Source organism: Bubalus bubalis, chromosome 9, assembly GCF_019923935.1.
Source record: "Bubalus bubalis isolate 160015118507 breed Murrah chromosome 9, NDDB_SH_1, whole genome shotgun sequence".
In the NCBI taxonomy this organism is placed as follows: domain Eukaryota; kingdom Metazoa; phylum Chordata; class Mammalia; order Artiodactyla; family Bovidae; genus Bubalus; species Bubalus bubalis.
In genome coordinates, this window is record NC_059165.1 from 94,752,933 (window position 1) to 94,776,145 (window position 23,213).

Below are 23,213 nucleotides of genomic sequence, written 5' to 3' on the forward strand. Positions count from 1 at the left end.
CTCAGGAGAACACACAATAGGAACACATAGAAGACATGGAGCTTCTGCACACAGTAGGACTAGTCAAGGGGCAAAGGCTGTGGGAACCTAGTATGGAGAATGAAGGGTGCCAGAATGGGCATCCGTGATCCCCAGAGAGGCACACAGCATCTGCAGGCCGTGTGGTCCAGAGCCTGCACTGAGTGGGACTACAGGCCACTCCCACTGGGAGTGGGGGATGTTCAGCCCAAGGCTGGGAGCACTGGTCACTGTGACAAGCTCAAGGCTGTTTTCAGTGCCAGCCTCCGCCATCCTGAGCATGGAAGGCGGAGTGAGGTGCCCCCTGAACCCAAAGATGACATAAGGCCACTTCCAAGAGGGGAAGGTTTATTGGTGTGACTGATCGAGGGTCATCAGTGCAGTGCTGCCCCTCCCCCACGCCAGGGAGGGGGGACAGGCCAGTCCAGTGTGTGGGCCCTGGGGGTCAAGGGGGACCCAAGGGGTCACAAGCATAGCAGCAGGCAGAGGGGGAGTGAGCCACCCCCACAGGGCTCACCCCTTGTCTAGCTCAAGGCGGGGACCCCTCTGGAGGTCCTCAGGTATCCGCAGCAGGGCTGGAGTGTTCCTGCGGCAGCCAGCGCCGGTGCCGGAGGATCGACTTCTCCTCCTCCTGTGGGGACAAGGGGTGGCCCCCCACGCCCTGCATGTGCCATCACACAGCCCAGGCCGGGGGGGCATGTCAGCAGAGTCTCCCCACTGCGTGGGCGGTGGGGAGGGGGGGCCCGGGCCATCCTCCTCTCACCATCTCCAAGGCAGTGCTGGGGCTTGCGCCCTCCGGAGAGCCCCCTTCGTCCCGTGAGCACTCGGGGCCCGCGTCCTCCTCGTACTCCGTCAGACAGTCCGACTCCTCCCCTGGAATGGCGTGGGTGAATTTTGACGCGGCTCAGGACTGGTCTGACCTCTCCGGCCACATACATTATCCCCACCCTCCTAGGGTGGCCCTCGGTCCCTCACCATCAGCACAACCGTCGGAAACCGAAACGTAGCTCGTGGTGGGCGGCTCGATCCGGGACACTATCTCCGCCAAGTCGGTGAAGCCGGAGCTGGGGAAGGCGAGCACCTGCCGGGTAATGTGGATGAGGCTCTCGGCGGTCATCTGAGGTGTGTGTGTTGCTGGGGGGAGGGGGGGGGGCGGGGTCCAGAGGTAACTGGGGTTGGGGGGAAATCTGTTGTCAGAGGGGCCCTGCCGATGGAGGAAGGCGCAAGCTTACATCTGCACGGCGGCTCTCGTTCAGGTCGGCAGAACGCCGGTCTGTGAGCATCTTTTCAATGATGTCGCCCCGGCTCCAGCCCCCGAAGACAGTCGATCCATACTGGTAGCCCACATCCTGCAGGAAATGAAGGGGGCTTGGGGCCATGTGTGCAACCCCCAGAATGTTCCTCTCTGCTTATCCCCACCATGCCTGCTCCTCCCCTGGCCCCTCAGAAGCCTGCTGCTCTGTAGGAGCTGGCATTTGAGACTATATAAAGTTCAGAGTTGGGTGTACTTTGCACACTCACCCCCATGTCCTGTGATCTTGTGCCCCTGCCAAACATTACTAATCTGTCTTAGCACATTTCTTTCTCCACTCAGCCCCACGGAGTGTGTCAAGTGTCAAAGGACACAGGTGGCAGTGTGCAAGCTTATTTCAAGCTCTACAAATAAGTGTTAGTCGTTCAGTCATGTTTGACTGTTTGTGACCCCATGGACGGTAGCCCACCAGTCCCCACTGTCCATGAAATTCTCCAGGCAAGAATAATGGAGTGGTAGCCATTCCCTTCTCCAGGGGATCTTCCTGACCCAGGGATGGAACCTGGCTCTCTGGCACTGTGGGCAGATTCTTTACCATCTGAGCCACCAGGGAAGCCCTTGCAAATATGTGCTATACCCCTAAATATCACCATCTCCCATGCCCACTACAGACATCACTAATCCATCATGGCTTGCCTTCCCAGTGAGCCTGGAAAGGGCATCATACATTTTTTACTCAGCGCACTGGACAGGCAGCTACTGATGCTTTCTTTTTTTTCTTTTTGGCTGCACTATGCGGCAGGCAGGATCATAGTTCCCCAGCCAGGAATTGAACCCACGCCCCCTGGAGCAGAAGCTCGGAATCTTAACCATTGGACCAGGGAAGTCCCCAGCTACTGATCATTTTCTCTTGGCATGCACTAAGATCCATTTTTTTGGACCAGTGGCACATTACACACTGCTGCATTCAGCGCATCACAAACCTGTGGCAGACATTACTAACGGACCGTGGTGTTTATTCCCACCAACACAGAAATGGTGTTAGAAATCTCTACACTGTGCTTTAGGCCGCGCAACTTGGCTGGTAGTTCATATATAGCGCATGTGCAGCCACGCCCCCTTGTGATACTCATTCTAGACATCACTAATTGATTACCGTTCTATTCCCCCCAGATCCCAAACAGAGCCCTAGACTACTTCCCCTTCTGTGGTTTTGGGCTTTCAGAAGTAAAGGTCTACTGGCCCACCACACTGTCACCAGGTGGCTCTCACCAACTCACATAGATCTGGTCGAACTTCCCGAAGTCCATGGTCTTGAAGCAGTCGATGGGTGGGCGCAGGTACTCACAGTAGGAGCTGGACTTCACAACCTCCAGCTGTCGCACGCAGGACACGTAGGCCAGGCGAGACTGGATCTCTGCCATATCTGGAACCTTGATCTTGTCTGCCCAGGGGTTCAGCCGCTTCCACAGAAGCCACCAGCCAGACAGGCTGTCCCCGTATGTGCTAAGGTCTGTCTCATCCTGGCTCCCCACGTCGATGGCGATGACTGTCTTGGCACCCATGCTGCGGGCGATGTCCGCTGTGGGGCCAGGGAGTCAGCTGGGGGCTCCCCACCAGTACCGGGGCAGGGAAGATCAATCCAGTCCCACAAACACCATCACTCACATGGTCATGCTAAAAAACCATGTGAACGACATGTAGGCATGCAAAGGGGTATGTATGGATGGATGTAGAGGCTGATGATGTGTGGGAAGTGGGGTTGGGTGTTGGAGCTTTGGGGTTTGGGGAACCAGGGCCAAGGGAATGGAGAAGATGGAGCACAGGGACAAAATCACTGTGGAAAGAGACACGAAGTCAGATGCATGGGGAACAGAGACATGGAAGGAGAGTGACACAGAGAGAGAGTATAGTAAGGACATCAGGAAAGAAAGCTGAACGGATCAGAGTCATGGAAACAGACCGAGGGTCCGAAATGCAGGGAGACAGGGGTGGAAGGAAACTGACAGGGAGATGTGGGAATAAAGACACCCAGAGAGGGACTTCCCTGTTGGTCCAGTGGTTAAGAATCCACCTTCCAATGCAAGGGACATGAGTTTGATCCCTGGTTAGGAAACTAAGATCCCACATGCTGCAGGGCAACTACGCCCTTGTGCCACAACTGGAGAAGCCCCATTGCACTGCAACCAGAGAAAGTCTAAATACCTCACCAAAGAGCCCACATACCACAATGAAGTCCCAGAGCAGCTAAAAACAAAAAAAGACACCAGGAGACACAGCCAAGGGAAGAGAAACACAGGGGACCAGAGACAGCAACAGAGACAGGTGGGAGAAAGAGACACAGATCAGTGGCCAGAGATATGGAAGGAAAGAGAATCCAGGTAGAATAAGAGACCTCAAGACTGAGGCATGACAACAAAGAGCTGGTTCAAGGAGATTCAGGGGAGCAGGATGGATAGGGGAAGGGGTGGAGTGATGGCACAGTGTGTGTGGGGTGCTGTGGTCACAGTCTGCGTGCCCCACTGAGGGTCCCTGTGTGGGGGGTGCCTATGGACAGGTCCTATAGCCATGCCCATTCCCCAAAGACACCTGAGTCTCCATCAGACTGCTTGTGTCCCTCACAAGTTTTTGTGTGTGCACGCGTGCCGTACGCACCCTTATCAGATATATGCAGCTCTTGTCTGTATGTTTGTGAATACACCCACCTCTGGGTGGGGTATACCTCTGTACACACACCCAGTACTGTTTGTATTCCTTTCACATGGCCCTAGATCAACGTCTGTGTATGTTTCCTGTGCGTCCAAGCATGCCTGTCCACCAGAGTTTGTACACACCTGCTTACGTGAATGTGGTTGTGTGAGTGCATGTATCTATATGGGCTGCCTGTGCCGGAGTTGGCAAACCGTAAAAGGCCAGAGGAAAAATTATTTTGGCTTTTTAGGCCGTGTGGTCTCTGATGCAATTATTTGACTCTGCTGCACAGACACAGCCACAGACAAAAGGTTAATGACTGGGAGTGGCTGTGTGCCAATAAAACTTTATTTATAAAATCAGGCAGGGGGCTGAACTTGGTGTGCAAGCAAACTGTGTGGATCCCTGGCTTATGGGACCTCAAGTGTCTGTATAGCCAGCATAGGTGTCTACTTGTGTTTGCATGCTTCTGTCTGTGTGGAATTTTAAGTTGCAAATGCCCCTGTCTCTTGTCTGCATGCTTCAAGTCAGCAGGTGTGAGAGAAAGCTGGTGATGGAGGCACCCGACCCATCTGTGTGTGTATGTGCATGTTCAACACAGCACATGCGTGCATCCTACACATGCACATACCAGCTGTGAGCTCGCCCGTGTGTCCACACAGGGGGATGAGCAGGTGGCTACTTGCCTGGCAGGTTGTTGATGTAGCCGCCGTCCATGAGGAGGTGCCCGTCCTTGGGGTCGCACAGCGGCGGCAGGTAGCCCGAGAGAGTCATGCTGGCACGCACGTATCGCCACAGGGAGCCTGCCCAGCGGGACACACAGACACAGACACGCACAGGCACACTCAGACACACTTAGAGGCCCGGCCAGCCCCGTGGGCTCGCTGACCTGGCACGTTGTTGACGAAGCACCCATCCACCAGCAGGTGCCCGTCCCTGGGGTCGCAGAGCGGGGGCAGGTAGGGGCAGTAGGAGGCACTGGCCCGGACGTAGCGCCACACGCAGCCTGCGGGGACGGGGGGTGAGGGGGTGAGGCGCCCGACAAGTCTCCCGACCCCCCCGCCCTCCCCAGGACAGACATACCTGGGGCCCTCTGGGGCATTAGTGGGTGACGGTTAGTGCTCAGCAATCAGGCCAGGAGGGATGGTCACTCATGTTAACAACTTGGCTGCCCCCCCAGCACCCACTCCCCAAACGGCCCCAGTGGTTGTGGTTGGGCCACCTGGGGGCACGCACCATCTTTGTGGACACGCATGGCCGAGGAGGTGATATCCGTGGTCACGTTGAAGTATGGCAGCCACAGGTCCTGCAGGAACAGGGACCACGATCCAGGAGGACTGGGGACGCCTATGGGGAGGGGTGGGGGTGGGGCGGGCATGGGGGAAGTATGCACCTCGATCTGCTTGTCCTGGAAGACACGGTGGATGCTGCGGTTGAAGGCTGACCCCGTGAACATGGAGGTGACGGGGTAGGTGAGGTCCAGTACGGGCTCCAGCACCGAAGTCATGCTCTAGGGGTGAGCAGCGAGCTGGGGTCAAACAGGAGTCACCTGGGGGTCACTGACTAGTAGGTCCTTAAGGGTCTTGATTGTTCTAGCTGGGAGCTGAGGGCTAGGATCACTAGCCCGGAAGTCACAGGGGTCATCCAAGGTCCTGCAGGTATCTCTATAAGCATCTGGATGGGCTTCACAGGATTAAGTCAGGGAAGGCCAGGAGAAGTCCAGAAGCCCCTCTGAGGTCAGGTTTTTCAGGGTGCTCCTGGGGTGGGGGAACCCTTCCCCATCACCTCCCCACCCCCTCCCCGTAACGCACACCTTAGCCCACTCCCGGGCCCGCTGTTTAGTGCGGCTGGCGCTCCGCTCCTCGGCGTACAGGGCCCCGATGAAGGAGCCGATGGACGTGCCACCCACCAGGTCAACGGGGACCCCCGCCTCCTCTAATGCCTTCAGCACCCCGATGTGTGAGCAGCCCCTGCACGGTGGAGGAGACTCAGTGACTTGCTAGGGATCCCCTAAGCCCCACCCCCAGGAATCTCCTCCAGTCTCCCCCACCAGCAAGGAACGTGGTGCTAGCCGAGTCCCTGTGGGATCCCGCTCAAGGAGTCAGCTCCACCCCTCAAGGCACCTGGTCCCGCCCGTGCCGGCACTGACCACACCCCTCACCTGGCTCCGCCCCCGCCCAGCACCAGGGCGATGGTGTTGCCTGTGAGCACCCGCGCCAGGCGGGAGAAGTCGCTGTGCCGGTCTGCGCGCCTCGAGAAAACCTTCTCGTAGAGCTCATGCTGGTATGAGGGGAGAGAGACACGGCGTATAAGGATGGGGGTGTAGGAGGCTCCCTCTGGACCTTCAACACACCGCCAAGCCCCTCTGGCCTCTAAGCCAAGCCCCTCCACTAGCCACGCCCCCGAAGGGTTCTGCCAGTGGACCTACGTCCCGCAGCACCCCTCACCAGCTTGGCCGGGCTGCGGCGTGAGAAGAGGCGGCGCGGACAGCGCAGATGCAGGTGTCCCGAGCACCAGCTGCGCATGTTGAGCCACTCCACAGTGCGCGTGGGGCCTGCGCCCTCCTCGCGGTGCAGCAGGACCAGCTGCTTGAGGGCGCGCACTGCCGTGTTCTCCAGCATCTGCTCCAGCTGCATTGGGGGGTGGGAGTGAGGAGGACCGAAGTCACTCTCACCGGTGGTTTCCTCCTTGCCCCCCACACCTGGCCCCCTGGGTTCTTGGTCACCTAGCCCCACTGGTGAAGGTGCACATGGCCCGGCACAGGCACCCAAGGGCCTGGGGCGGGATCCTGGGGATGGGGGTCACTGTGCCTGGTCTCCGGACCTGGCCGAGTGTGGGCTCCTGGTCGCCCAGGCCCACGATGAGGATGCAGTCAGCCTGACGCAGGCAGCGCACAGTCCAGGGTGTCAGCGATGTGTCTGTTTGGTAGAGCACGATGCGGTGCGTGTCCTCCTGCTGAGCCAGCCACCCTGACAGCCGGAATTCTTGGATGCTAGGGCAGGAGTGGGGAGGGTCATCTTGGGGCTGGTCAGGGGTCCCTGCCCTCAGAGACCATGTAGCTCCACTGCTGTGGGGATGTGGATGTGGACATTCAAGGCCCAGACATGACTGCATCCTCTAGGGACCGATTCACCCCACTGTCTCCCCAGTGGCCAGAGGGATGGGGGCCCACGCTCCTTGTTTCACAGCCTAGAACTCAAATGAGACTGAAGGAATCCTACGTTCTGAGCTCATCCCTGTGCTCCCCGTCCCCATACCCCCAACACACACCTGTCCAGTGCAGAGGCCCCCAGGCGGGCCCGGATGATGTCACTGTTGAGGAGGAGTGTGGGGCCTGGAGATGGATGAGTGAGGAAGGGTGTTTAGGAACCTGGGCCAACAGAGGTGGGGCCTCTCCCATGAGAGAATACCACCTACTTGGCTTACAGGGCCTTGTTCCAGCTCCACCCCCACCTTGACCCACCAAGGCATCTCCATTCCTTGACCAATGCCCCACCCACACGCGCCTTGCCCCACGCAGACCAAAGGCCTGCCCTTGCCCACGACTGACCAATGGCTTGCAGAGCGTGCTGCAGCTCCAGCATGAAGGCCACCATGGGCACCTCGGCACACACAGGCAGCACTGCCACTGTTGACAGGTTGCTGGCAGGGTTGGTGAGCTCCGAGTGAGGGGGGACACCTAGTCCCGAGCCTGCTGAGACCCCAAAGGATGGTATTTGCTGTGCGGTCCTGTGTTTGGAAAGGTCAGCTCTCCCCCACCTTCTCAGAAATCCCTTCTCCTTGTCCCCCAGCTGAGGCTTAGTGACGCCATACTGAAGATCATGGTCTCAATCTTAGTCCCACAGCCTCAACCACTGTCCTTGATAAGATGTGGTTATCTGACCCCCAGTTTTGGCCCAGTCTCCTCAGGGGGATCCATTACACAACTGTATAACCCTTTCTGTTTTCCACTCTGCCTACATGGACTTGATCTGTGCCCCTACCCATTCTCGCCTGGGCGGGGCGGGGCGGGGGGTGTCTCTGTCCACTAAGAGAACTTGAACACAGAACTAGACTGAGATAAAGATGTTTCTGACCCACCTATTGCATCTCAGCTTCTCTGCATACACCTTAGACTAAAACATCGACCCCCATCTCTTGATCAGACCTCTCACTGCCTCTTCTTCTCCACCAATTTCTATAACAGTCTTGTTGTCGTTCAGTTGCTAAGTCATGTCCGATTCTTTGGGACCCCAAAAACTGCAGCATGCCAGGCTTTCCTGTCTTTCACTATCTCCCAGAGTTTGCTCAGATTATAACAATCTAAACAAGTTCAAATGCCTTTCTGGTTCCTACAAGACTTGCCCTGGCCCATGCCTCCCCCTCACTCACTTTCCCCCTTGAAGTGTTTCAACACCACCAAACCTTTTCGGAGTCTTGTCTGGTCCCATCTCATTTATCAAGTCTCTGCTCATTGTCCTCAAAAAAGCCTGCCTCCTTAGGTTAGTCACGCCCCATCAAGACTCTCTTTTGTTTTCTACACAGTACCTTAACTGACATTGTACTCTTTCTTTGTATTTTAAAAACTGTTATCTTGCAAGCCAAGCCATAAACCTTTCTAGGGGCTTTGTCTGTCTTGTGTACTTTCCCACCACCCTGCACCCTGCAGGATGCCCAGCACACACTAGATGCTCACTAGAAACTGGCTCTTCATAGCATCACAGAGAGGTTCTCAGGGGTCTGAAATTTTTAAAGCCCCTGCCCCATAGCTGCCCCAGAATCACATCAAGGGTGGTCCTGCCAGCAGAGTGGGAGTGAAAGTGTACTTGGGCACAGAGTGTAGGACTAGGGGGAAAGTCTGTCGGGGAAGACCCTGGGTGTAGGGATGATTCCTTGCCGTGGCTTACCCTGGCCCCACCCCAGAGATCCAGGTGTCAGGGATAACTGGGCAGAAGCCCCCAGGGGAAAAAGGAAAGTAGAGGTTGCCTAGGCTAGTCCAGGGTCAGGTCACCATAGTCGAAAACCTCGGGCCCCTATTTCTGCACGCCCCAAATCCAACCACTTTCCAGTGTATCCTAGCTGGGAAACGTCACCTCCCAGTATGCCCTGAAAGGGAACCACACCTCCCAGCATGCACTGAAACTGAGAAATACAACTCCCAGCATCCACCAGGACCAGGAACCACATCTCCCGCCATGTTGGTAACCTATTGAAGTCACTTCCCAATATACCCTAGGCCCCAAACACAACCCCACAAACGACACTTCCCAGCACACGTTAGTCTAGGCCTTCCTTTTCTAGTAGGTAGACTCCATCCTCCAGCCAGCTCTGACACCCATAACCGGGTTGCCCCTAAGACCCCCAACCTCTCGTCATGACTGACACTTTAGATTCCACTAACATCCATTCTAAAGGAGACCAGTCCTGGGTGTTCACTGGAAGGACTGATGCTGAGGCTGAAACTCTTTGGCCACCTCATGCGAGGAGTTGACTCATTGGAAAAGACCCTGATGCTGGAAGGGATTGGGGGCAGGAGAAGGGGACAACAGAGGATGAGATGGCTGGATGGCATCACCGACTCGATGCACATGAGTTTGGGTGAACTCCGGGAGTTAGTGATGGACAGGGAGGCCTGGCGTGCTGCGATTCATGAGGTCGCAAAGAGTCGGACACGACTGGGCGACTGAACTGAACCGAACTGAAGCGGCCCTGGCTCCAGGACTCCGTTTCCCGGCATGCCCAGGAACCCGAACTTCATCCCCCAGCATGCACTAGAACTCGGATTGCCATTTCCTGCTTCAAGCTCCACCCAGAGCAGGTTATACGCCGGACTCCACCTCCCAGCATGCCCTGGGTTCAAGGCTCCCTCCCCCAGCACGTTCTGCGGCGTTGGACTACATCCCCCAGTATTCCCGGGCGCTTGCAGGCTCCCACCTGGAAAGGGTCCTCGCAGCTGCTGCAAATTCCCCAGAATCTTCTGACTCAGCAGGTGGATGAGGCGGGTCACGACCTGGGGCGTTGGAGGCCGGCGGTCCAGTTAGACTGCAGGAGCAACTCAGCGAGTACCACCTTTTCCTCCTTGACCAGGGCGCCTGGGTCCTTTACCTGGGCCCCACCCCACGAGCCCCGCCCCTCACTTGGAGGCTTCAGCTCCTCCCTAGGGCTCCATCTGCACCCAAACCCCCCTCCCCACCCATTAGGCCCCGCCCCCTCTAGGGCCACACCCCCCCCACTCGTCTGTCCCACCCCCATTAGGAGAACAGCCCCCAGCCCAACGAGCTGCACCTGCGGGTATCGACGTTTGATGTGGCCCAGGGTGCCCTCGGGGAGTTTAGCCAGCTCTGTGTCGCGCACCGCGTGCACCGTCGTGGCACGTGGCTGCCTTGTCAGCGCCTCCACCTAGGGGATTGCGTGTGTGACCAGGGCTGAATGAGCCAGGAGGCTGATAGGTAAGGGAAGACCGACTGTGGGTGCAGACATAAGGCGGAACGAAGCCTCGCTATCCATCTCCGAGCTCGGGGAAAGAGAGGCCAGGAGAGGGTTCCACACCGGGTGAGGGTCCCTCACTACGCTGATGAGGTTGCCCCCATCTCCCCGCCCCATGGAAAGCAGCTGGAGAAAGTGGAGTACAGGAGGTTAGAAGCGGGGGGTGGGGGGTTGCGGCGCGTTTAGTGCCCCATCCTGTTGCCTGGGATGAAATGTATGTTGTGGGTGGGGGGAACCTGGACTGGGAGAGATTAGAGGTCAGTGGGTGGGGCCACGCTCACCACTCCTATGAGATCCCCGCGGCCGTACTCGCCCACCAGCTCTTTTTTGCCGCTGCCCCTCTGAATGACACTACGCAGTCGCCCGTTGAGCACGATGTAGGTGCAGTCTGAACGGTCTCCCTGCCTGGGGTGGGGGTGCGGGTGTCAGAGTAGGCAGGTAGGCAGGACCTGAAGGAAGAGGTAGGGGCGGGGGCTGCACCTGTACAGTGCGCGTCCCGCCTCCACCGCCGTCCAGTCGATGGCGAAGTCCATCTGGCGCACGAAGGGCGACATCCTGGCGGCCACGGTTTGTGCGGCGCTCAGCACCACGCTGGGCTGTGCACGCATGATCCTGCAGGCAAAGGGCAGGGGCGCATGGGCCTGGGGGCGCCCAGCAACAGCCGATAGGGAGTGTTGAGTTGGGTGATGGCCTGGGGGGTGGGACAGGAAGGGCTCAAAAAGTGAAAACGGCTTTTCAAGTGCCGTTGAAAAGTGTGGAGGGTCAGAGGCATAGCCTCATGCAGAGCAGAATGGAGTTGGTCGGGGGACCCCCTGAGTCACCCCCGCCCCAACATCGGGCCCAGGCTGTACTCGTAGAAGTCGGACTTGGAGATCCGCAGGAAGGTGCAGTCACGCTGGGCTCGAAGCGTGAAGATGAGGGGCTCGCCAGTGAGCACAGCCAACTGTCCCACTAGCTCCCCGGGCTGTACCACGAACAGGCACACGTCCTCGGCCTTGTCGATCATGCGCTGGTACACGTGCAGACTGCCCCACAGCACGAAGTGCAGGCTCACATCCTGTGGGGGAGGGGCCAGGAGATGGGCACCCAGGCAACACTCCACCCACAGCTCGGGTCTGTGCGCTCGGAAAAGGTTAAGGAAAGAAAAGTTGGAGGTAGTGAAGGCCCTCCATAGCACTGAGCTGAGCAGCATATGTATTTATATTCCCATTCAGCACCCACAGCTGCTGCTGCTGCTGCTAAGTCGCTTCAGTCCTGTCCGACTCTGTGCGACCCCATAGACGGCAGCCCACCAGGCTCCCCCGTCCCTGGGATTCTCCAGGCAAGAACACTGGAGTGGGTTGCCATTTCCTTCTCCAATGCATGAAAGCGAAAAGTCAAAGTGAAGTCGCTCCATTTCCTTCTCCAATGCATGAAAGCAAAAAGTCAAAGTGAAGTCGCTCAGTCGTGTCTGACTCCTAGGGACCCCATGGACTGCAGCCCACCAGGCTCCTCTGTTCATGGGATTTTCCAGGCAAGAGTACTGGAGTGGGGTGCCATTGCCTTCTCCAATGCATGAAAGTGAAAAGTGAAAGTGAAGTCGCTCAGTCGTGTCCGACTCTTAGTGACCCCATGGACTGCAGCCTACCAGGCTCCTCTGTTCATGGGATTTTCCAGGCAAATGGAGTGGGGTGCCAGATACTGCTAATAGATCACCCATCTCAGCCCAGATTAAGAGGCAGGAATTCTTTTCAACAGGGCCAGCGAGAGGCTGGGAAGACTGGCTACACAGGAGCATGGCTGAGCTTAGGTCCTCTTTGCTTGTGCTGGGCAACTGCATAGCTACATGGAAAGGAACAAAGTTGGAGCCTCACCTTTCATCATATCAAAATGGATCAAAGACATGAATGTGAGAGCTTAAACTATACAACTCTAAGGAGAAAACACAGGAGTCAATCATGGTCACCCTGGACCATGGACGCAATGCAATCTTGGATATGATACTAACAGCCCAAGTGACAAAATGAAAAACGGATAAACTGGACTTCATCCAAGTTAAAAACCTTTGAGCTTCAAAGGGCACTATCAAATGAAAGGAAACCCACAGGCTAGGAGAAAATATCTGCAAATCATATATCTGCTAAGGGTCTGGTATTCAGAATATGTGAAGAAATTTTACAACTCCACACTAAAAAGACAATGCAATTTTAAAAACAGGCCAAGGCTCCAAATAGACGTTTCTCCAAAGGATGTATGAATGGCTAGTGATCCTATGAAGATGCTCAACATTACAAATCACCGCATGCTGCGTGCTAAGTCATGTCCTACTCTTTGTGACACTATGGACTGTGGCCTGCCAAGCTCCTGTCCATGGGATTCTCTAGGCAAGAATACTGGAGTGGGTTGCCATTTCCTTCTCCAGAGTTGCCATATGACCCAGCAACTCAACTCCTAGGACACAATGAAAACATATCCACACAGACATGTGTACATAATGTTCATACCTGAATCATGCTATTATGCATACTAGCCAAAAGGTGGAAATAACTCAATGTCCATCAGAAGATGAACTGAGAACCAAAATGTGGTTTATTCCTATGATGGAATAGTATTCAGCTGTAATGGAATCAGAGAAGGCAACGGCAGCCCACTCCAGTACTCTTGCCTGAAAAATCCCATGGGTGGAAGAGCCTGGTAGGCTGCAGTCCATGGGGTCACTAAGAGTCGGGCATGACTGAGCGACTTCACTTTCACTTTTCACTTTCATGCATTGGAGAAGGAAATGGCAACCCACTCCAGTGTTCTTGCTTGGAGAATCCCAGGGACGGGGGAGCCTGGTGGGCTGCCGTCTATGGGGTCGCACAGAGTCGGACACGACTGAAGCGACTTAGCAGCAGCAGTAATGGAATAAGGCACTGACACATGCCACAACATGGGTGAAGCCTGAAAACATCATACTACGGCAAAGAATCCCAGACACAAAGGGCCACATATTGTTTGATTCCATTTATATGAAGTGTCCAGAACAGGCAAATCTATAGAAACATAAGATCAGTAGTTGCTTAGGGCTGCGGCTGGTTAGGAGGTAGGAGATCGATGGCTTTAGAGTGTGGTGTTTCTCTTTAAAGGGATGTTCTCAAATTGACAGTGGTTATGGTTGCACAACTCTGAATATACTAAAAACCACCGAATTGTACTCTTCAAATGGGTGAACTGTATCATGTGTGAATTACAGCTCTAAAATTATCACCAAAAAAAAAAAAAAAATCCCCTTTGGGGAGTTCGCTGGTGGTCTAGTGGTTAGCATTTGGCACTTTCACTACTGAAGCCAAGGTTCAATCCTTGGTCAGGGAACTGAGATCCCACAAGCTGACTGGTGCAAAAAAAAACAACAACAAAAAACCCCTTTGTTCTCAATTCCTGTGTTCCGCTCCAACCTTGTTGGTTTTCCTTTGTTTTCCAGATGGGACAGCTCCACTACAGGACATCTGCACAAACTGTATCCTCTGCCTAGAATGTTCTTTCCTCCCCCTTGCACCTAGTTAATTTCTCTTTGTTCTTCCTCCTTCACTGGAGGTCACTTCCTCAGAGACACTGCTCTGCCTAAATCAGACGTTGTAGAACTGAGGACATCCCCTGTGTAGCACGAAGCCTATATGATTTAGCAACAAACTGTATCATCCTTTGAGTGAAAGGTCTATCTGTGAGCTTCTCAAGGGCAGGGGACCCCTGCTGGTGTTTGTTGGCCCTAACTGCTGCTAAGTCACTTCAGTCGTGTCCGACTCTGTGCGACCCCATAGACGGCAGCCCACCAGGCTCCTCCGTCCCTGGGATTCTCCATCAAGAACACTGGAGTGGGTTGCCATTTCCTTCTCCAATGCATGAAAGTGAAAAGTGCAAGTGAAGTCTCTCAGTCGTGTCAGACTCCTAGCGACCCCATGGACTGCAGCCCACCAGGCTCCTCCATCCATGGGATTTTCCAGGCAAGAGTACTGGAGTGGGGTGCCATTCCCAGGCATTCACAGCAAGCCTGGGACACAGCAAATACCCCTCTCCCCTCTGGTTAGCCTGCCCAGCTGGACACACTCTGTACCACCCTCTTAAGTAAGGAACTGAAACTGCCTAGAGACAGAAATGTTCCTTCCTCATCCAGCGCACAAACCTGTACGACACCCCACAAAGCCCCGATGAACACCAAAACACTGCAAGGATCTTTGGGAGGGGTGGGGGACATACACACATGCTGGAACCTTCTAAGACAGAATTCCCAGACTGGGTTTGGGATACAATGGGAGTGACTAGTATTTGGCTGCCATTCATCCTCAGATTGGGAAACATGTTTCCTCACCACCCCCAACTGCAGGACTTCTCAGAGCTTTGAATATGCTAATGAGTTCACTGGGCACTTCCAAGAAGGACTAAAACAGCCCGTGTTCCCCAAACCTGTTGCACTCAGATCCCTTGTGATAGGGGTGTTCCATGAAATATACTCTGGGAAATGTTTGTGGAAAGCAGGGTTTCTCAATGTTGGCACTACTGACATGTTGGACTGGATAATTCTGTTGTGGGGGGCTGGCCTGTGCCTTTTGCATCCCTGGTGTCTAGCCATTAGGTGACAGACAGTACCACCCTCCCAAGCCAATCAAAAATGTCACCCTGTGGGACTTGCCTGGTGGTCCAGTGGTTAAGAATCCGCTTTGCAATGCAGGGGACATGGGTTGGATCTCTGGTTGGGGAACTAAGATCCTACATGCCGTGGAGCAACTGAGTCTGCACACCACAACTAGAGAGTCCATGCATTGCAGCAAAAGATCCCACATGCCGCAGGATGATCCTGTGTGCCACAACTAAGACCAGACACAGCCAGATAAATGAATAAGGAAAGAAATAAAACCTGATCTCAAAAACACTCAAAAAAAGCTTAAAAAAAGTCTCCACGTGGCCAAATATCCCAGGGGGGTGGGCCAAACTGTCTCCCTCTCGCCCACTGTGCATGGTTTTGGGAGGGGCACAGCAGACCAGCTTTGTCCCTAACAAAGTCCTGAAGACCCTGAGGAGCCTTCGATGGTTGCACACCAGCCTGGTATGTTAGCAGGCTGGGCTGGGCTGGGCTGAGTTGAGCCCAGCAGAGGTTTCCAGATAAGCAGGGCCCAGGGGCCCCTGCAAGGGCCATGATGTGACCACACTTCCTCAGCCAGGCCTCAAACAACTGCCACCAAATGTACTCTGCAGGAAGGAGCCCATTCTGCATTGAGCAGCTCAAAGTGACAATATAATCAAACTGATCATGTGATATAACAAATCAACTAGAATCTAATTAAAATAAAAACCACCATTGCCCAGCCAGCTAACAGCTGGGCCATCCCCTCCTCCAAGTGCAAACCTCCCTCTCCTGAGCCTGGGGTGCTGCTGCAGTTTCAGCACTTAAGTCATGTCACCCTTACTGTCACCTCCCCACCCCTCTGTCAGCACACCTCCCTCTGGTCACCCTTGCACACACCCTAGCAGCTCAGAACTGAGTACTTCCTGCTTGATCCTCACAACAGTTCCTGCAGGTAGTTATGAGCCACACACCCCGCCCCCCATTCCACAGGTGGAAAAGATGAGAAGTTTCTATATGATTCACCCAAGGTCACCCAAGGGCTGCAACTCTGGTTCCCTCTCTAACCCTCCTCCCCTGTACTCCCCAGCTGTGATGTCACAAAAGGGCCTCAGTTTCCCCATCTGGAGAATGGGCAGATTAGTGGGCTATGGTTTCCTCCACCTCCTGCGTGTCATCAAGGGGCAATGAAATCCAGCTCGTGGGGCTCGTGGGGCTGGTTCCTGGCCTCCAGGCCAGATTGACACCCGCACCCATTTAGTGAGCCCCACCCACCCCCCCATCCCAGCAGAGACCTAGGATAAGAAATAGAGCATCAGAATATGTTGTAGATTTCGAAGGTCAGAAAAATGGAGGTTGCAGGAATGGGCAAGGGCAGGGAAGAGAGATCTTGGGGTGGGGGTTCTAGTGTAAAAGGTTCAAGTTTGGAGGGGAAAGGTCAATAGGTCCACAGGACTTGGGGAGGGAGGGCTGGGGGTCAGAATCATAGGATCCAAAGGTCAGGAGTTGGAAATCACAGACTGAGAGGTCTACATGTAAGGTGAAAAGGCAAGGATCAGAGATCAGAGATGGGGAGAGAGAGGTCTCGGGTCAGAGCTGCAGGGTCAGAGGTCAAGGGTCAGACTCACCTGGTCCCCCTGGCGGGCGATGATGGTGCCAGCTTTGGCATGATGTAGCAGAACTCGACTATTCAGAAGGGTGGGGTCCTGATGAGGAAGGATAGGGGCTTGAGACAGCCCAGCTATGCCTACCACCCCCCTTACCTGGTCCCCTAGACGCCCTGGGCTGCCCACCTCAATCTGCATCAGCTTGGCCAGCTCCTGCTTTGCTGCCTCAAAGATGCTGCTTGTCTGGCGGCCCTGGTAGGGCCCGAAGGGGCAGCTGCCGGAGGCCGACTCGTCCTCACAATAGCTGTACTCACAGGCGCCTGCTGGCTGCTCCCGGGGCTCCTGACTGGGAGTCTGTGGGGCAGGGTCTGTGACCTCCATGCTCCCCCCAAACCTTCCTCCTTGGGAGACTCCAGCTGTGGCTAGGCCAGGGTTCCAGGAGGGGATTGGAGTCCGGAGGCAGGGGCAGGGGAAGAGGGCAAGGCCTTACCCGAGCTGAGGCTGCCTGGAACCCTCCTGAGGCCTCTTCTTGCAGGGACACAGAGATTCGGCCCCGTTCATATGCCATGTCGAAGTCTGAGCGGGGCCCACCCTGCAAGCCTGCGGTGGATGAGGGGCAATAAATGCAATAAAGATCAGAGTAACCATAGTGGGAATCTAAGCAAACACTATCTACATAACGTTATCCCAGGCAGCAGCCGGAAAGACATGGACTAATCCATCACCTCTCTCTCTCCCTTGCAACCCTTCTCACTACAGTGGGGAGAGCACCATCTCAACAAGGACCCACAGAAAAAAAAGACATGAGAAATGCTCCCAATTTCATGGACGAGAAAAATCAAGACTGGGAGGCAGATGGACTTCCCTGGTGACCCAGTGGTTAAGAATCCTCCTGCCAATGCAGGGGACACCTGTACTATTCCTGGTCCAGGAAGATCCCACATGCCTCCGAGTAACTACCGAGTTACTCGGTGTGCACCACACCGAGTTACTGAGTGTGCACCACAACTACTGAGTGCACACTCTAGAGCCCATGCTTTGCAATAAGAGACGCCACTGCATGAGGAGCCCGTGCACCACAATGAAGAGTAGCCCCCTTGCATAGCAACGAAGACCCACTGCAGGCAAAAATAAGTAAATAAATGATACTTGATAGCCTCTCCCAGCTCCACCTGGTGCCCCAAACCTGAGATATCCACTGGCATGGAGATGCAGCGACTCAGCAAGGGGGCTGAGGAGGTTTCCAGGGATGTGGGCTTCACTGGGTCCCCTGGAGGAGACATATATTTAGGCTCCGGCCCCTTGGAGCCCCCAGGTCTACAGCTAGGATCAGAGGTGGGGAACTGAAGGGAGCTTGAGGAGGGGTCAGCTCAGAGTTCCTGGGGACTGGGGGACTAGGAAAAGTAATTCCAATGGGCCCATGGGACTGAGGCCAGGGGTTCTGGGGGACTAGGCAGGAGGCAGACCTGGAGACCTAGTTGAAAGGGCTCTTGGGGGGCTGAGGGCTTCCGTGGTGGCTCAGATGGTAAAGAATCTGCCTACAATGCAGGAGACCTGGGTTAGATCCCTGGGTTGGGAAGATCCCCTGGAGAAGGAAATGGCTACCCACTCCAGTATTCTTGCCTGGAGAACTCCATGGACAGAGGAGCCTGGTAGGCTATAGTCCATGAAGTCACAAGGAGTCAGACATGACTAAAGCGACCAACACTTTCACTTTTGGGGAGCTGGGCAGGTCAGGTGGGAGTCCCTGAGGAACTGAGACAGGCACTGAGGGGCAGAGGCTGGGTCAACCTGAGATCCTGGGGGCCAGGCAGCGGTCACCTTGGGTACCTCCAGTCCCGGGCAGTGGGGCCCCAGTGGGGTCAGACGGCCGGCCAGGGGTCTCCCTCAGCTCCTCTGAGGCCACGGTGCTGACCATCCGCTTGGAGCCACGCACTGGGCTGGTGCGGGGTGGGAGGCCCGGGCTAGGGAAGAGGCGCAGTGGCTGGATCTCCTAGGGGCAGAGGGCGTACTTGTGGCATGTCCGGGGGAGGCAGGCATCACTCACCCCTCCAGCCCCTGGTGCTCTGCAGGCAACTCACGTGGCTGAAGAGCTCATTGGTCAGTCCCAGGTAGTTGTGAAGTGCCAGGAAAGTGACCCGCTGCAGCCTCACCATGATGATCTTCGGGGGCGTGGTCGGCAGAGGAGGGGGCCAAGGAGAAAGAGGGTGAGCTCCGGGAGAAAGTGGGGACCTAGCACTCGGGGGTGGGGCCATGGATGGGGAGAAGGAGATGGAGCTAAGGTCAGAGGTCAAGATCAGAGCAGGAAGGGGCTGGGTAGGGCCATGGGAGCCAGGGAGAAACCCACAATCAGGTGGCAGAAGCCTGGGAAGATGGGGTGGAGGCGGCTCAGAGGAGGAGTTGGCGAGGTCTGGCTGCTCAGAGGTGATAAGCCCATCGTGAGTGCCTCTTGGCAGCTGGGTCCCAGCCCCCAGGAGCCTGTGATGGGCGGGGGTCATGGAAGGAAGTGAACCGCCCACTCACCTGCACCACCCGCACCAGGCTCTCGGGGTACTTGGTGAATACCGCTGAGAAGGCCTCGACCGGCAGCCGCAGCACTGTGGAGTCTCGGGCTGCCCGGGCGGACACAGTACGCTGTGGGTGCTGGTGACCCTGGGGGCACAGGGGGCACAAGGAGAGTCAAGGTCGGGGTGGTGAGAGCCCCCTGCCTACTTCTCCTGGCCCCTTCCCGATGCCATTCCTTGAGGGACCCCTGGAAACATCAGAGACCCATCAGAGATGGGGGCTCTTGGGGTGACCCTCTCCTACCCAGTCTGGTGGGTGTGGCCTCCTACCGTCCCCACACCCCTCCGTACAGGTGACTCACAGTGATGACATCCAGTATGCTCAGGAGGCTGTTGACACTGTCCCCAGGAACCACTTCCTTCACCACACACTCCTTCCCGTCCTGAGACACACAAAGTGGGGTGAGCACTGACCAGTGCTGCCCTTACCCTGCTGACCCGCACCTTGCCCCCTGACCAAGCCACTAGCTCTCATTCTCATGTAGCCTGGTGATCGCTGACATCCTGACCCCATGAACCTTCCGACCAGCATCGCTAACTAGCCAGTGACTGTGCTGACCACTCCAGAAGCCCCTGGGCATCCGTTCCTGACTCCTGCCTGTACATCTCATAAGGACCACCAACCTGGGGAGTTCCCTGGTGGTCTAGTGGTTAGGATTTGGTGCTTTCACTGCCATGGCCTGGATTTGATCCCTGGTCAGGGAACTGAGATTCTGCAAGCCATGCCGCATGGCCCAAATTAAAAAAAAAAAAGAAGACCACCAACCCTGCTGACCAAAACCACTGTCTGTCCCGTGACCGTGGCACCCCTGCTTGTCCTGCCGCCCACCTCGTTGCCCTGCAGAGCCCCCCAGGGTGGTACACTCACAGGCCCCGGCAGACAGAGCTCCAGGAGTCCATCCTGTACCACATAGATGCTTGCGTCCGGCTGGCCAGGTCGGAAGACGTAGTCACCCTGACTGAGCCGCTGGAAGACCATGTGGCGGCAGAGCTCCAGGAAGAGTGGCTTCTCAAAGTGGCCCAGCACCCTGGACAGGGAAGGTGGGGAATTGTAGATATGAGGAGGTCAGGTCAGCCCTAGCTCTGCAACGCCCCTGCCTGTACCCTGACACTGACCGGACATTTTTGAGCATGTAGAGCACCTCGGAGGGCAGGTGGGAGTTGGCCAGGTCGCCCTCGGTCAGGTCAGCCTCCAGCACAGCAGGCGGGGGCTCCTTCCGCTGCAGCGTGGGCGCCTCTTTCTGGATGCGCAGGATCCTGGTGGGAGGAGAGGGGGATGGGGGCAGTGGGGAGCAGGAAGAAGGCTCAGGCAGACCTCAGAGCCTCCTGCCCCCACAGAGCCCTTCCTGGGGTCCTTAGAGCAGGGGTCAGCAAACTCTGGCCCACTGGCCAAATCAGGCCAGCCACCTCCTTTTTGTCCATAAAGTTTTATTGGCACACAGCTATATTCATTCATCTACACATATCTGTGGCTGCTTTAATGATACAATAGCAGGATTGAGTCATTACATTACCGTTGTATGCAACCTGCAAAGCCTAAGATGTGGCCCGAAAAAGAAGAAACTTGCTGACCCCTAATGTAAAACTCTGAGGTTGCCCTCCACTAGTCACAGGCTTCCTAGATGGAACCTCTCATTGGGCAGACTCCTGACATAGCTTCCAAGATACGAGCAGACCCCAGGAAAATCATCTATGTTCATCATGGCACTCCAGATATAGTCCATCAGCTGGTAATTACAGACTAGACTCCTGATACAGCCTCCCTCATGAAGGCAGACCCCCGAGGTAGCTTCCGTTATATCAGAAGACCCCAGACGCAGCCTCTCTGCTCTTTATAACAATCCCTGAGATAGCCCTTCCTCCCAAGCCTCAGACAGCCCCGAGAGAGCCTCTTGGATGGCTACAGAGGCTCTTGAGATAGCTCTGGTTACAGACAGGGAATCCAGATACAGCTCCTCCGCTGATCATGGACCTCAGACAGCTCTTCCCTGCAAGGCATAGTTATTACTGAGACAGTCCTTCCACTGGTCACAAAATGCTCAAGATAGACCCTCTAGAATGAGCTCAAACTGAGTTAAACTCCACAGAACAGAGGAATCGCGCAGTGGTTCCCCTTCTGATCAGGAAGATCCTTGGGCTAGCCCTTATCTAGGTCACAGAGAAGTGAGATAGCCCTTTGAAGGTCATGGTGATATCAGGGTAGCTCTTCAAGGCTGTGCAGCCAATGAGACTGCCCCCCCCACCAGGAGCTGGACAGACCCTCAACTCATTGTGGAAGACCTAGAGACAGCCCTTCTGCTCAAGTCATAGAAAGTCATGGGACAGCACACCTACTGACTGTGGTCCGCCCTGGCATAGCGCCTCAGTGTGAAGACACACTTGAGACAGACCTTCATGTAGACCCTACATTGTCAGGAGACCCCACAGCCAGCTCTCAGCTTAGAACGATCTCTGGGAGAGCCTTGCTCAGAAACCCCCAGGTAGCCCTTTTATGATGACATGTCCTGAGATGTCCTTCCTGTCTCAAGCGTGAAAAGATTCTTGAGATGACTCCTAGGGAACAGAAATCCCTGACGTAGTCTCCTTGTAGTAGAAGAACTGCAACAAAGGTGACATAGAGAGATGCTTTCTGATGTAGAGGGACTGCTGAGATAACCGCCGGGGAACAAAAGGTAGAGACAGCCCCTCCAGCAGGTCGCAGAAACACCCTGGAGTACCCTGGAATAAACCCTCTCACGTGGGGAGATTTGACCAAGGCAAGACATCCAAGATAGCATTGTTGTTGTTTAGTTGCTAAGTTGTGTCCGACTCTTTGTGACCCCATGGATTGTAGCCTGCCAGGTTCCTCTGTTCATGGGATTTTCCAGGCAAGAATACTGGAGTAGGTTGCCATTTCCTTCTCCAGAGGATCTCCTAACCCAAGGATCAAACCCACATCTCCTGCATTGGCAGGTGGATTCTTTACCACTGAGCCACCAAAGCCAGAGATAGTAACTGGGGATTAAACAAATCATAGATACTTCTGTAGTAGAGAAACATCACTGAGAGAGCGCTCAAGGAACAGAAACAGCCTGTCTGGTAGGGGAGAGCTCTGAAACAGTTCCACAGACGTGGAAAGACTCCTGAGACAGACAGTCCATGGGGTTCAAAGAAGCCTGAGATGCACGCTGCGGTGTGGGTTGATCACTCAAAAAGCCCTGAACATAGCCCCGGGTACACCCAGCACAGCCTTACTTCTTGGCAATGTTGAGCATCTTAAGTTTCTTCTTCATGCGTGGGCGGGAAGTGGTGGAGACGGAGGCGTCCACTAAGGAAGAAGTGGATTGTGACACCTGGGAGAATTAAGGGGGGTGGGGGTGAGAGGGATGCATCAACTGTCAGTTCAGACCCTAAGGAGGCGGGGGCAAATCCAAGGCCCTTAATCAAGGAGGGAGGCGGGCTTACTAAGAAGTATAACTAGGAAAAGGGCAGGGCCTCTGTGTGGCCAAAAGGAGCCCCAGAGGGTCCCAGACTTACCTTTCGCATAATCTTCCGGCCATAGAAAAGCACTTTGTCTCTCTTCCGGAATCGGTAACGGGGGCCGTCCGGGGCTGGGGTTTCTGGGGATAATAAGTGTGGAGAGGGGCATTCTGAGCTATACGCATACTCCGCACGGCGAAAGATGGGGACGCTGCGTGCGGGCTCCAGCAAATCCCATCTCTACTGACTCAGGGGCCCAGACATTTCACCTTCCCATCCCTCAACAGCCCCCGAAGGCCCTCCGGGTCCTCACTCGGCACTCGAAGCCTCCGCACCAGCAGCAGGATGAGCACGGCCGTGACCAGAACCGCAACTCCAGCCCCGATCATCATGCCCAGCACCTGCGGGACGAACGGCACAGGCTGCGCATCGCATACCGGCCCCGCCAAGCCTTCCCCGGGGGTCGGGACGCCTGGGACTCCATCCAACGGAGCCAAGTCCGCCCCGGAGATCACAGTCGGCTCGGCCCTCGAAGTCCCCATCTGCAAAATGGGCCAGCGCGGCTCCCTCCCCGGGGG

General features: G+C 55.6%; 1 protein-coding gene and 1 long non-coding RNA gene across 19 annotated transcripts in view; one reads left to right on the forward strand and one right to left on the reverse strand.

The window, feature by feature from the left end:
- Nucleotides 1–349: 349 nt before the first annotated feature.
- Nucleotides 350–23,213, reverse strand: part of PNPLA6 (patatin like phospholipase domain containing 6) — a 24,306-nt gene continuing 1,442 nt past the window's right edge. For 4 of the 18 annotated variants that reach the window (XM_044948088.2, XM_025293434.3, XM_044948089.2 and 1 more), the window contains 32 exons: nt 22,949–23,036; nt 22,693–22,775; nt 22,411–22,508; nt 20,293–20,433; nt 20,045–20,204; nt 19,479–19,559; nt 19,136–19,264; nt 18,694–18,774; nt 18,434–18,605; nt 17,799–17,882; nt 17,103–17,212; nt 16,799–16,966; nt 16,634–16,711; nt 11,278–11,483; nt 10,907–11,038; nt 10,708–10,831; nt 10,226–10,339; nt 9,875–9,950; nt 7,512–7,655; nt 7,232–7,295; nt 6,785–6,953; nt 6,409–6,591; nt 6,123–6,241; nt 5,775–5,931; nt 5,355–5,471; nt 5,198–5,267; nt 4,648–4,764; nt 2,551–2,852; nt 1,251–1,367; nt 994–1,099; nt 782–891; nt 350–679 (listed from right to left, as the gene is read on the reverse strand). In XM_044948088.2, coding sequence (XP_044804023.2) covers nt 575–679; nt 782–891; nt 994–1,099; nt 1,251–1,367; nt 2,551–2,852; nt 4,648–4,764; nt 5,198–5,267; nt 5,355–5,471; nt 5,775–5,931; nt 6,123–6,241; nt 6,409–6,591; nt 6,785–6,953; nt 7,232–7,295; nt 7,512–7,655; nt 9,875–9,950; nt 10,226–10,339; nt 10,708–10,831; nt 10,907–11,038; nt 11,278–11,483; nt 16,634–16,711; nt 16,799–16,966; nt 17,103–17,212; nt 17,799–17,882; nt 18,434–18,605; nt 18,694–18,774; nt 19,136–19,264; nt 19,479–19,559; nt 20,045–20,204; nt 20,293–20,433; nt 22,411–22,508; nt 22,693–22,775; nt 22,949–23,036 — 4,005 coding nt within the window. In that variant the 3' untranslated portion in view covers nt 350–574. Of the gene's footprint in view, nt 680–781; nt 892–993; nt 1,100–1,250; nt 1,368–2,550; nt 2,948–4,647; nt 4,765–4,850; nt 4,968–5,197; nt 5,268–5,354; nt 5,472–5,774; nt 5,932–6,122; nt 6,242–6,408; nt 6,592–6,784; nt 6,954–7,231; nt 7,296–7,511; nt 7,656–9,874; nt 9,951–10,225; nt 10,340–10,707; nt 10,832–10,906; nt 11,039–11,277; nt 11,484–16,633; nt 16,712–16,798; nt 16,967–17,102; nt 17,213–17,798; nt 17,883–18,433; nt 18,606–18,693; nt 18,775–19,135; nt 19,265–19,478; nt 19,560–20,044; nt 20,205–20,292; nt 20,434–22,410; nt 22,509–22,692; nt 22,776–22,948 lie in introns of those variants that run through there. The other 14 variants (XM_044948092.2, XM_044948090.2, XM_044948091.2 and 11 more) reach the window with 14 other exon arrangements.
- Nucleotides 10,257–14,224, forward strand: LOC123335151. Its single transcript, XR_006553520.2, has 3 exons — nt 10,257–10,389; nt 13,869–13,904; nt 14,169–14,224. It is a non-coding gene; the product is annotated as an uncharacterized LOC123335151 (long non-coding RNA).